Genomic DNA, 13,627 nt, shown 5'->3' with positions numbered 1-13,627 from the left:
AAAAAAAAAAAAAAAAAAAAAAAAAAAAAAAAAAACAAATCAGTCTGGGCACTCAGCCTGTTCACTTCCCTGGTGTCACTGTTTCCTGGCCCACCTAGAGCAGGATGCTGTATGAACAGGAAACCATGCACACACAGACCAAGAACTATATCTACAGCTATCAATCCAAAATACCAGCTCATCAGCCCAATCTCATCCAGTGCCACAAGGTCACTTGATTCCTCCCTTGCTTACTTAGACTCCTTCCCCACTGGGAGAAACCAACTTCCTTGTCCAAGCCCAGAAGCATGTGAAGCAGTCTCAGGACTTCGGCCCTGCGCCTCACAAGAAACCACCTACCACCCAGAGAACGACATTCATACACAGGCCCCTCTTTTCTGCAGCTTTACTATTTCTAGTCAAAACTGTTCTCCAGGCTCCTTTTCTTCACACCCCTGATGAGAGCAGGCACGGCATTTAAACTGAGCCTCTGCCCTGTCTGTGTGTCCCGTTCCTGGAGCCCTAACATCTGCACCACAGTCCACCCTTTGGGGACGGACAGATCTATGGGTCTCATCACGTGCATGGCCCTGCACCCACCACCTCCATCTGCATCAACAGCCCTTTGCCCCCAGTGCCCAGGGTATCCTCTAGAATCACTGATTTCCCAGTTTCTGGCAGCCACTCATCTACTTTCTGTCCACACAGATGATCCTATGAAGCAAACATTCTTTTTCTCGATGAGTAGTGTTCCACTGCATGGTCATGCCAGTCTGTCTATCTATCCCCCGGTTAAAGGACATCCTCACTCTCCCGGTTATGGCACTTAGGAAAAAAGCTGCAAACAAAACCACAAGCCTGTATAAGCCCTGTGGGTGAGAGTTCCCAATCTCTCAAGATGAACTCCAGCAGGCTGGACTCCAGGGTCCTGTGGTAGGAGTTCAACAATCTGTTATCTAAGTGCTAAGTCACTCTGCAGCTCCAGTGGGAGCCACCTCCTGAAGCTCTGCCTCACCGGGGCCCAGTCTGCGCTGCATCTTGCCACCACGAGCTGTGGGTCCCCAGGGTCTTCGTTTGCATGTTCCTTGTGACTCATGATGCTCACAGCCTTCCAACTTATTTGCTGCCATCCACATTTTTGCTTAGTTGCTTTATTACTGACTTTCAAGAGTTCTTTATATATATACTGTGGACACATGTCTTTATCAGACATGGGATTTGTACATATTTTATCCCACCAGAGACCTTTCTTTTCATGTTCTATTTTTGGTACCGAGGATTGAACTTGGGTCCTTGCACTTATGAGGAAGGTAGTAGAACCACTGAGCTAAATCCCCAGCCCTTCTTTTCATATTCTTAACACTTCTTTTGTAGAGCATCTTATCAATTCACCTTTGATAGAATGTGTTTTTAGTGTTGTATCTACAAACTAAGGCCAAATTCAAATGCCTGTAGATCTCTCGTCTTTACTTCTGGAAGTATTAGTTGCACATTTTACAATGAAGTCTGTGATCTAAGAAGTTTTTAAAGTTTTTTTTGCTGGTTTGTTTCGTGGGACTGGGAACTGAACCTGGGTCCTTTGCACTGAGCTCCATCCCCACCCCTTTTTATATTGTTTGAGACAGGTCCTAAGTCACTACGTTGTCCAGGCTGGGCTCTTTCTACCCTCCTGCTGCAGCCTCCTGAGTGCCTCCCTGCCTGGCTCCTAAGGAGCATTTTGAAGTTGTAGGCACCTTCACGTGAACGGCTGGTTAACATCTAAGTGTTAAGGTAAGAGACACAGAGAAGAGGACCAGCCGGGCCCTCGGGAAGCCCTCCACCCAACTCTGCTCCCTGTCCTCATCCCTGCACCTGTGCCCACCTCCGCCATCCCGTGGACTCCTGAGGAGGAGTCTGGTGCTCCAGAGCGGCATTTCTCCAATTATTTAGGGGGAAGGATGAATTTTGTTTCTTTCCACTTTACAAAATGCAAGAAAATGAATTATAAGAAAAAAGAAATGTAAAATCAAAATACAAGCATATGTTTTTCATTATCGGATTCAAAAGACATGCCAAGTATGGTGGTGGCTGCCTACAATCACAGCTACATGGGAGGCTGAAGCAAGAGGATTGCAAATTCGAGGCCAGCCTGGACAATGTAGTGAAACCCTATCTCCAGAAAACAAACAAAAGAAAACTCTACATTCAACAGACATTCATCTGTGTAGCTGCTTCACAAGTGGCTAAAAGGCTGAACCTGGGCCTGCTGGCCCTGTCCCATCCTGGCCAGCACTGGGACGATGATGGCCCCACTGTGTGCAGTCGCACTGGCCCACAACACACTCAGCAAGCCCAGCACTGGGACCTGGTTTCATTTGCTCTGTGAACCACCAGCCACTCCTGCTGCCCCAGCGTCTCCTCTGACTGCAGCACAGCACATGCAAGAAGCAGAGCACCGGGCCTGGGGGCAGCTCTTCCCGAGGACAGGGCTGAGGTGGCTGTGCTGCTCACCTCGATGATGTCCTCAACGCCAAGCTTCACATCGAAGGCCAGCTCCATGTCGTGCTCCGGGAGGATGGGGGCTGCGGTTGCCGGGTTCCACCCTAGGCCACAGAGGACACCAGTGTAGCATTTCCCCTCCTGGTCCAACCTGAATTAAATGCGTTGAGAGAAGAATCACTTCACAACTGGTAAGCCACTATTTTAAGTTAAAGAACTGACCAATAAACCATCCTTTCATTAGTGTTTCTTCCAGTTCTTACACTAAAAATTTAGATCAAATACACAGTGTAACAACAGCAAGTTAAATATTTATATTGCCCTAACATTAAGTTTCTAATTCTCACTGTGGTGTGTAAGATGATGGAAAGATGATTTTATCACATAGTTTTCCATGGGCTGAGTTCCTACCAGAGAGATTGCTAGAGGAAGTCATCCACAGCTCTGCATCCGTGTCACAAGCCTAGCACATAGTAAAAGCCTAAAGGCTATGTGTCCACCTCCTAACCTCAACAACTACACACACTTACACTGCAAAGCTGCACAGCCCAGTTAAGCCCGGATCCCACCCCATCCCCATGTCATCTGCCGCTGCCACCTCTGCGGTCCAGCTAAGTCTGTCAGTCCCCTCCGGAAACCCTGCTGCCACTGGCCTGTCAAACCACAGCCACTTCCCACCTGAACACATGCCGCAACTGTCAGGCCAACGAATCTCCCCACCTCTACTGCTTCTGCCAACCTCTGTGGTGCAGAGTGGGACCTTTCCAAACAACTCCAGCAACGTCTTCCCTGTTCAAGGGCTTATACTCTGAACACCGCCAGGGCCCACAAATCACAGTGAAATCGTCCCTCTCCTGCATGGCCTCCCATGGGGTCCTTTTCCCACCCAAGCAGCACAGCACCACCTCTGCTGCGGGGCCACCACACCACTCCCCTGCACCCTCACCCCCAGGGCCTGGTGCCACTCAGTTCCCACACTCCACAAATGAGGGTCTTGTTTTGAGGGTTTCTGTTTTATGTTTTGGAGACAGGAGTCTCACTATGTCAGCCAGGCTGGTCTCGAACTCCTAGGCCCAAATGATCCTTCTGCTTGCACCTCTCCAGTAGCAGGGACCACAGGCGTGAGCCACCACTCCGGGCTCGGGAGCAGTTTAAATGCATGGTCCCAGCCCACAATAGGTCCAAGAAGGAAATACAGTGAACGGACGCAACCACTGAATTCCTTTTAAAATATTTTGCTGATTTCACTGAAAAATATCAATATCTTTTCCCCATCACCTAAAACAGTCTTTTCTCCAGCTAGTGGTATAACTGACAAAAATAAGCATTCTAGAAGCAGACCCCACAATCGTGCCTGTGGCCGTATCCATCACCACACATCACCACACACACACACCACACCATTTCTCTCTCTTTTTTTGGTACCAGGGCTCAAACGCAGGACCTTGCACTTGTGCTTGCAGGCAGTGGCACCACCTGCACAGCTACCATTTCTGGGTACAGAGAACACACAGGACCTGTTCTCTCAGCAGATCTCCACTGAGTAACACAGTACTGTCATCACGTGTCCATCAGGTCCCACAACTTTTCATTTTACAACTGCAAGTGTATAGATCAATTAAGTTTTGTTTTTTGCGACAGAGTCTTCTCCCTATGTTGCCCAGGTTGGTCTGAATGGGGCTCAAAGGATTCTCCTGCCTCACCTCCCAAGTAGGTGGGACTATAGGAACAGGCAACAACACCTAGCTTAATTAAGTTCTGATTTTAAAAAAATCTAGCAAGGCATGGTGGCGCATGCCTGTAATCCCAGCACTTGGGAGGCTGAGGCAGGAGGATCACTGTGAGTTCAAGGCCAGCCTGGGCTACATGGCATGACCTTATCTCAAAATGCCCCCCACAAAAAAGTGAAATGTTAGTCAAGCTGAAATGTCCATATAAAGAACTCTGTCAAATACTCAGACACGGCCCTGGCTTACCCTACAAAGGGCCAAATGGCTGGCTGTGCGAAGTCATGAGGCTGTCTCCCTAGGAAGTGCTTCCCACCCTTCCACCTCCTCATCAGACTGCTGGCACAACTGGTGTGGGACATCCAGGGCCGAAAGCTACTACCCAGGTAGCCCACAACCCTGACAACCCCTGCCATGGTCCTGGCGAACAACAAAATCCCCAGTACAGCTGGGGTGGCAGCAGGGCCTGAAGGGAGCCCCATCAGCCTCTCCCAGCAGGACTACGCTTCCAAGGCCTGCCACACCTGAGGGCATTCCCTCTCTCACCTTGGGTTTCCAAGGGAACCTTTATGGCATCATCAAATTCTGAGGCTTTTTCAAAACAAGAGGCACAGGTTAAAACAACAAATCATGAGGCGGCACATGGGCGGTACTCTGCAGACACTCCAGGCATAAAGTTCAGTGCACACAGCAGGCCACACCTCCCACGCATCTCCCCTTCCCACACATTGCTCTCATGGTAGGCACAGCTGCTTCCAGGGCAGGGGGGTGGGCAGTGACCCCGCACTGTGCTCGGCCCAGCTGGCACCCAGCTCTCTCGGGACCCTGGCTCCCAGCACCAGCAGGCTCCTAGCACACAGGCCATCTGGGGAGGCATCCAACAGTACCAACACAGCCACTGAGCAGAGCAGACATGATCCCACCTTCCAGCCTGCGGTCTCCCAGCCCAAGTCTCTGAGGTGGTGGCAGATATCCCTGGTGAGCATAGTCCCAATGCCCCATCCACAGAACAAAATATAGCCACTGCACCCTACCACACTGCTTTTCTGAGACAAGGTCTCACTGTGCAGTCGAGGCCGGCCTTGAACTCAATACGTAGCCCAGGCTGGCCTCGAATTTACAGCAATCTTCCTGCCTCAGTCTCCAAGTGCTGGGATGGCAGGAGTGCACCACCACGCCTGGTAGCCAGCTACCTTGTTTTGTGGTTGAGCTCCAGCCATAGTAACTGGAACATCTGGCTAAGCAGCATCAGTCCCCCTGTAACCCACTCCTCACATTTTTATCAGCCTTAAGGAGAGAACGTTCTGCTGATGCTGTTTCGGGGCCCTCCCAGAAGCAGTGCCACATCAGGCTGAGCACTGCCTGCAGGTCGCAGGGCCCCATACTGGGATGACTCTCATCACTGTGCCAGCCCAGAGGCGCGCAGCTCCCCACTGCAAAGCACCGACTTCCAGGGAAGCACAGTGCCCACCCATGCACTGCCCCAGCTGTTCATGGAAGGCACCGTGGGGAATGAGGGCAGCAAAAGCAGTGGAGTGGCCTGGGACAGATGTGGCTGCAGACAAGGGGAGGTCACAGGCAGAGCCACCGGGCCTAGTCCTCACTCTCAAGGGCAGCTCACTCAAAGGACCTGCGGCAGGAGGTGAGTGAAGCCCAACTGCCAGGCCAGGAGCAAGAAAGCAGCAGGGTCCCTAGGGGATTTCTGGCTCACCAATGGGGACAGCACACATCTCATTTCCCTCTCCACCAAAACCAAAGTTAAGGGCCGGGGATTTAGCTCAGTGGTTCCACCACCTGCCTTGCAAGCGCAAGGACCCAAGTTCGATTCCCCATACCAAAAAAAAAAAAAAAGTTAAGAACTTAATTCTTCATTTATTTATCTTCCCTCTTCCCCCTACGATTCAAAGAATGTGTTGGAGGCAGTAAGAAGTACTGAAGTCAGAATCAGCTGTGACAGGGCACGGACAGGCCTGGAGGAACAATGGAGACACAGGCCTTGTTTCCTCCGCTGCGGCACCAAATGGCACTGGAGCAGATGAGCTACCTCGCAGGTGGTCGCCACAGCACAGCAGCATGCACTCCCCAGGAGCTGTGGGTCCATGAGGAAGCTCCTCTGGGGAAGCGCCCCTGACACAGTGAGGGACAGGTTCCCCAGGCCACAAGAATTCCAAAGAACGCCTGCTTCCCGGGGGTGGGGGGGGGGACAGCTGTGGTGGAGGAAAGGAAAATGCTCATCTCAAACCACCTCTCTCTCTCTCATATTCCAAAAGTCTCTCCAAAGTGATTGCTATTGACTCAACAAATGGGCAGAGTTTGGACAAAAATTTACCAGGCCCCCTTCCATTCCTCACAGCCACCTAGTTAAGGATTCAAAGACAGCTACAGAAGATCTGTGACACATGATGGTCCCACTTAGCGTTTTGCAGCTTTTACCACAGAGTACAAGCAATATGCATCCAGCAGAAGCTGCACTTAGCCCACACCCACACCCACCAAGGAACTGGAAAGGGGCAAAGGGTGACTGACTCCTTTCCTCCTGAATGCAGACAGGCCTGGCGTCAGCCCTGTTCCCATCTCACCCACCAAAAGGGGCTTCTCACCCTCAAGCCCACTCCTAACTGCCACCCTCTGTGAAACACATGGTTAGTGCTTCGGCCACCATGGACCCTCTGAGGCCCCACGTACCCAAATAAAACTTCACAAACAACAGCTGCCTCCTCACACAGTTCTCCGCTCTGCTCCGCATGAAAGCCTCTGGAAGAAACCTCTGCTAGGCCTCGGCTCGAAAGGCGCTTCCACCAACCCTGCAGGTGTCCATCTCCTGGCTTCCCTGCCTGTGGCACGGGGGCTGAAGGGGCTCCCACTGTCAAATGGCCACCAGAAAGCTCGGGCTCACAGGCACAGCCATCTACAGCAGGGTGCCTGTCACCCTCTCCATGTACCTTGCCACACTCTTGGCTCTTGAAAGACGTCCAAGTGCAGCACAGATGTTCCTCTACCTCTAGGGGCTCACACCTGATTCGCCCATCCCCAGCTGAACTATCCTAAGCTGGAAATATACAGTGCACACCTGGCCCCTGAACATGGCAGCTCGGCGCCTCCCCTCCTACCTGTGGGGTTGAATGCACGGCACTGTGAGAGGATCAGAGCATGTACTGTAAGCCCAGGGAAACATTAAGGTTCACATAAGTACAGTTTCTCCTGTGCAAGTGTCACTTGTTAAAAAATTCAGATGTTGAATCATCATGAGCCAGGGCCAAACAATGCCAACAAAAAGAAGGCTGAATCACAAGGAAGCACAGGAGATGGCCAGGCCACACCATGCCAAGTCCTTACCCAAAGGAGGGAGCAAGGGCCCACTTCTCCCCACCCAGGTCCTCACCTGAGCCAGGTCTACATGTGGACAAGGCAGAGGCCCTCACCTACCTCAATTCCATCACTGGTGCGAACAGCATGCCAAGGAGTGCTGGGAGGCCAGGGATGGGAGGCATCAGCGAGGTCTCTCTCAGCAGCATGGTAGACCCTGGCGCACAGTGAGCCATGTCAGCATCAGGCTGCACCACACACTGCTCAGACGTGGCTCCTTCCTAGTTGGCCCTACTGGCCTGTGGCACCCCTCTTCCACTGAGTCTGTCTCTACTGGTCCCCCCATTCCCTGCCGCTCCCTATTCCTGGATCCCGCAGACCCTGTAGACAGATACCACACAAAGACACCTAGGCATTAATCTTACTGAGAATAGCTCAGGTGGTTACTCTTTGCCTTCTCCTTATTGGTCTATTGGATTGTCCCAAGGCCAAGAACTCGCAGGGTTAGTGCTTGTTCTCTTGGAAGGATGAGAGTAATTCCCACATCTGTGCATAAAAGGAAAATGGACAACGCTGTGTGCGTGTGTGTGTGTGTGTATCACTGGGGCCTTCACAATGAGCTGTATCCTCAGCCTTTTACATATTTTTGTTTTGAGACAGGGTCTCGCTAAATTGCCTAGGCTGGGCTTGAACTAAAAATCCCTCTTAGCCCCACAGTGTGCTGGGATTACAGGTGTGCATTTCCATGCCCAGCTTCTATTTCTCAAACTTGCATCAGCCAATGCACTTAGGAAATAGCCTAAAAGTATAACATGTGAACACAAAGGAGAGCGAGGAGGACACAGACAAACAGAAGCCGATGGCTCACCAGTTGCATTGACTGACAGTGAGGCTGCGACCAGCACCCTCTGGTGTGGTTCTGCCGGGGCATCACTGATGATGACCGAGTTGATGCTCTCCTTGTCAATCCAGACACACCTAGAAGAGCAACAGGCACAGGCCTCTGATCTACTAACCAGGCCCCAGTGAGAGCACTTCAAGTCCCGCATGCAGACGCAAGGAGCCCCTTCCTCCACCCACTCTCCCTGTGACTTCCCCAGGTCCGCTCGGTGTTAGGTACCCCATGTACAGACACCCAAAACTGCTCTGACTCAGTGTAGCCCACCTCAGCGGAGGCCAGGAGCAGCTCTGCAGCCACCTCCAATTCTCTGGCCCTCATCACTGACCCTAACCAAGCTCCAGCCTACAGGCTCCACACCTGAAAGCACTTGGGCAGCTCTTCTTTCTGCACCTCTTGCCCCAGCTCAGCTAAATTGAGAGCAGCCTCAGAGCTGCACCTCTGTAGGGCCCTTCCACTCTTCAGATACATGCAGACCTCAGAGAGTTTGCAGAAACATGTGCTCACTGACGGGCCCCGGTAGGGCTGAGTTCTGCATTCCTGCAATTTCTCCAGGCTGCTACTGCTTCTGAAGGACTTTAAGAAGCAAGTGTTTAGTCAGTGATCCTTAAATGCACACAGCTGGGCTTCCCAAATGTGTTCAGATGAAGTCTTAAAAACATAGCTTATAAAGCTTGCCTTCATCTACCCCAAGGTCTAAGCCCTCTTCCCCAACCCAATTCTCCTATCAAAACAAACATTCAAAGTCCTCACCAGTACAAATCCTAAAAGTCAGGCCCGTGCACTTAACCCTGGAATTGGGTCCTCCCTCCCACAACACCTCCCACCTACTCCTCTGCAGGCTTTGGGTCTCTGACTCTCTGAGAAACTCCATGGCTTCCCAGCGTGGCTGCAGCCACATCCCAGGTACTTTCACAATGTCCCGTGATCTTGATCAAGACCCTGGTGTTACCCTAGGTTGCTATCACTTTTCTTTTCTACCCAAAAATCCTAGTGTGAGAGCACCTGTGTCTTGTTCACTAACAATTCCCCACACCATGCAGACCTGCTGAGTGACAGTTGTAACCAAAAGAGAAGATATGGATGGAGGCTTTGGTGAAAGACACTACTCAAAGATGCTAATGGGAAATGGATTTCATGGAAGAAAGAAAGAATGTCTCAGATTCAGGGCTAAAAAGAAAATTAGGATAAGTTTTTAAAACATTCCAACAGTTTACATATCAAGAAAGATCACCTTCTCTCTGTTTTCTTCCCCCTGTACCAGGGATCAAACTCAAGACCTTGCTTTTTGCCAGGCAGGCAAGGCAGGAACCACTGAGTTACATCCCCAGCCCAAGAAAGATTAGTTTCTGATGAAGTATATAAGCTGAAGGACAGAGAAAAAAATTCATGGGAAATTAATCATACCTGAATTTGGATATTCTGGTCAAACTATGACACTTCAGTTCATAAGGGTTAAAAGGCCCATGGAGTATGGTCTGCACACACAAAACACACAGTGTGACCAACAAGCAAGACACTACTTAACATGAATTTCAAAGTCAGCTCATACTTTCAAACACTACATTTCACAGTATCTTCAAAATGTGCTGGGGAACAGCCTGAAACCGCACTGGCAGGCTATAAAATATTACTGAATTGGCTTATAATTGGCCATTGATTGACTGTGACTCTTTCCTAGGCCTAGTGACTTGCTAGATGAGCCCTGGCTGGGATACCAAATCAGAACTCCCTATGCCAAAGGTCACAGTTGAGATCTCAATGGCACCTCTGATAGCAAGATCATACTGCAGCTGGGGATTTGACTCTGCGCAGCCTTTCTCCCAGTGTTCACTAGAGATAACAGGTGGCTCATTAATTATGGCCTGTTCTTGGCCCTTCTTTTTTTTTTTTTCTTCATTGAGTTTATTGGTACATTTTAGGTATACAGTACAGTCACATTCATTGTTGGGAATTTGTACTTCTACATGACATGTCTTGGTTCTCATTTTTTCCCCTTGTCCCTGCCCTCCCTTCACCTCCTCCTCCCCTCCCCCTTTACAAACACTTTATTTCCATTTTTTCAGTTTCTCATATTTTTTTCGTTTCCCTTATTAGCTTTCCCTACCCTTCCCACTTTCCCTACACCTTTAGCCACTTTCTTCCTATTTCACATCGTCCATTATCTCATTAGGATCTTATGTACTATTATAGTTTTTCACACCAAAGAAACTATTCAGTATTTACATGTGTGACTTATTTCACTTAGGAGTATATCCTCAATATGTATCCATTTTCCTACGAATGAATCTAATTTCTCATTTTTTATGACTGAGTAATATTCCATTTTATAGAAAAACCACATCTTCTTTATCCAGTTTCCAACTGATGGGCAAATGGGCTGTTTCCATGTTTTAGCTATTACAAACTGTGCTGCTATAAATATACGTGCGCATATGTCACTGTGATACGATTCTTTTAATTCTTTTGGAAAGATACCCAGCAGAGGGATGGCTGGGTCAAATGGAACCTCTAGTCCCAGTTCTTTGAGGTGTCCCCATACATTTTCATAGTGGTTGCACTAGTCTGCACTCCCACCAACAATGGAAAATTCTTAATTGCAAATCCCTGTACTAACAGAAAGTTAAACACTTCCAACATTCAATGACACAAGATGGACATTTCCATTTCAAAGGTTATAAATAGGGGGATAGCAAGGAATGAGGAAAAAGCAAGGCCAAAATTCAGCAGGGCAAACATTAAATCCCACAGTTCCACTTCTGGCATCCCCAGCAATCTGTGGCAAATTGTAAACTCCAAAGCACTTGGGTGCCTCTGTCCCTATGGTACTTCTGGTGGCTGTAGCTCCTATGGCTTTTCTCTTGGGTCTTGGCCCTTCTTGTAAGCCTGGCTCTCACCAGCGTCTTAGTCCTGCTGTTACTATACCTGCCTTTATCCCCCTGCTATGTTGTGTGATCAATAAACACTGACACATCCAGAGAATGAGGTCTTGAACCAATAAGAGCTAAGATCAAGTCCCGACCTCCCCTTTGTCTCCATTATTATTCTTTTATCCTTCACTGTATCCTCAGTCAGGTCAGGCAGTCCCTGATTGAAATGTAGTGAGAATAAAGTACCTGAAAGAAGGCATTTTTCTGGAATGTAATTGATTTGCACATAGGTATATAGGAAACACTGCCCGATGTCTTAGTCAAAGTGGCAACTCCTTAACCACAGCAGACCCAGCCAGCTGAACAGGCAGGCCTGAGGCCATGTAGCCAAGGCTGAGGTCGTGAACGCAGGGTCCCTGAGCAAGGAGGACTGTCTGACCAGCTCTCCTCTCCAGGCGTGCTGCTGAGGCACAAGCAAGCCACAGGAAACTGACCCTATCGGCAGACCTGGACAGCTCAGACAACTGCACTTCCCTCCACGGGTAAACTAGTACTCCTCATCACTTTGAAAAGGAAGTTCAGATGAAACAAACACTAGTCATAGCTTTCCCCTAAGTCCCACTGCACACCAGACACCAGGTTTCTTCTTAGGAATATAGATCCACCGTGGGAAAGGTCTCAACATCAAAAACCAGTAAGGTAAAACCATCAGGACTACTGACACAACTCTTAGCCAACAGTGTACCATGGCACTAAGCTTTCCCACTGTATTTTAACAGCTCCAACACCACATATCACCTTGCAGTTTGGGGCACCCAGTCTGCTGGAAGAGAAGCTCTCCAGCAGAACCTGAATTAGGCGCTTCTCATCATCCTTCATAGGCGAGGGTGCAAATCCAGCCGCCACACTGTCTCCCGACTTAGAAAAGAGGCCCTTGAGAACTTCATGGCTTTGCTAAACAAAACAAGAAGTTTCTTTTGATAAAAGAAAAACACATGAAAAGTAGATTATCCCAACACAATCAAAACATTTCCTAGGCATAATCATGTTATAGGGAGACAGTTCTATGAAGTTCATTTTAAAATTTTAAAAAGCAATAAAAAAGACTTTATTTCAGCTCTCAGATACTTTAAGGAAGCAGCTTTTCTTAAAGAACTGTCTTATATACAACTCTTACTTTACTGAGAAATATTACCATAATTTCCACTTTTCACATATTAAACAGAGAATTTAACCAGCTTCTCAGTTAATGCTTTGCTAGACTGTCTGTCCCTTTCCAGTTCCAGCATTGTTCATCCCCAGCAAAAAATACAGAAGTACAAAGAAAGACCTTCAATATCACACTCAAAACTGGCCTCCTACACCTTCCAACCACGAACAGTAAGCTTATAGGTGATTTAAAAGTAAGTAGTTTAATACATTTTGAAATGCTTGCTATGTTTGAAATAATTATTTTTGGTTTTCACTGTAGTTATTGTTTTCTTTCAGTGCTGGTGATTGAATCCAGGGTCTTGCACTGAGCTACATCCCTTTTTATTTTCTCTTTTCTTTTCTGACGTGGTCTCGCTAAGTTGCTAACTTTGACCTCAAACTTGTGATCCTTCTGCCTCAGCCTCCCAAGTAGTTTGGATTACAGGTGTGAGCCACCACGTCTGGCTTAAAATTATTACAATTACAGAGATAATTCTTGGAATCCATTTTTAAAAAACCAAATATGAAACATTTTTAAACAAATTTCCATTTCAAGGAGAAAACAAATAGACTGAATAGAAAACCAACAAAAGCAATACCTACCCACCAGTTTAGTCTCGGAGAAACCTAGAAGACATTTTAAAAGGCCCTACAGATCTCGACAGCACACCAAGCGATGTAAAGCAGCTCTACCGAGCTCCATGCCTCCGAGGAAGCAAAGCACCTGTCTCTCTCACCACCACCCATACAGGCACACACGCCCTGGGGACAAAGGCACATACTTTGGACTCGTAGGACTCCTCTGCCAGCTCCGCGTGGCCCTCGCTGATGAGGACGTCTCTGATGTTGATGGTGTCCAGCGTCCCCAAGCAGCAGTACACATCCACGTGCAGGACACTGTGCACCACCGAGAAGACCTTCACCAGGAGAGCACTTCTGCTTACCAAGGAGGCGAACCTCTTGCTGGCCCTGCGGCTCCAGTGCTCACCACAAATAAGAGACTTGGCCGAGGGCCGCATTTTGGAAACCCTAAATTCCAAAGCCTGTGAGACAGAAAAGCATGCTGACCAAATTCCACTGAAACGCAACCTTGTTCACACATCTTGTTGGTGCCCTTACAAAAATCCTGATAACAATTTGGGGGAGCAAGGCTTCCTAGCTAAGAAACCTGCTTCGCT

At 48.7% G+C, this 13,627-nt stretch overlaps 1 protein-coding gene and 1 long non-coding RNA gene across 11 annotated transcripts in view; one reads left to right on the top strand and one right to left on the bottom strand.

Moving 5' to 3' along the window:
• Positions 1–13,627, bottom strand: part of Tdrd9 (tudor domain containing 9) — an 84,092-nt gene that overhangs the window by 4,482 nt on the left and 65,983 nt on the right. For 7 of the 10 annotated variants that reach the window (XR_004518349.1, XM_033766845.1, XM_033766848.1 and 4 more), the window contains 6 exons: positions 13,232–13,492; positions 12,057–12,212; positions 9,796–9,866; positions 8,359–8,468; positions 7,611–7,707; positions 2,470–2,608 (listed from right to left, as the gene is read on the bottom strand). Coding sequence is in view for 9 of the 10 variants with exons in the window: in XM_033766845.1 (XP_033622736.1) it covers positions 2,470–2,608; positions 7,611–7,707; positions 8,359–8,468; positions 9,796–9,866; positions 12,057–12,212; positions 13,232–13,492 (834 nt within the window). In the remaining variant the exon portion in view is untranslated. Of the gene's footprint in view, positions 1–2,469; positions 2,609–7,610; positions 7,708–8,358; positions 8,469–9,795; positions 9,867–12,056; positions 12,213–13,231; positions 13,493–13,627 lie in introns of those variants that run through there. The other 3 variants (XM_033766851.1, XM_033766852.1, XM_033766850.1) reach the window with 2 other exon arrangements.
• On the top strand, positions 4,816–7,553 carry LOC104850379. Its single transcript, XR_776955.1, has 3 exons — positions 4,816–5,162; positions 5,471–5,826; positions 6,092–7,553. It is a non-coding gene; the product is annotated as an uncharacterized LOC104850379 (long non-coding RNA).

This window comes from Fukomys damarensis, unplaced genomic scaffold (assembly GCF_012274545.1).
Source record: "Fukomys damarensis isolate Sample0158 unplaced genomic scaffold, DMR_v1.0_HiC HiC_scaffold_21, whole genome shotgun sequence".
Lineage (NCBI taxonomy): Eukaryota > Metazoa > Chordata > Mammalia > Rodentia > Bathyergidae > Fukomys > Fukomys damarensis.
This window is presented reverse-complemented; position numbering and strand designations above follow the sequence as displayed.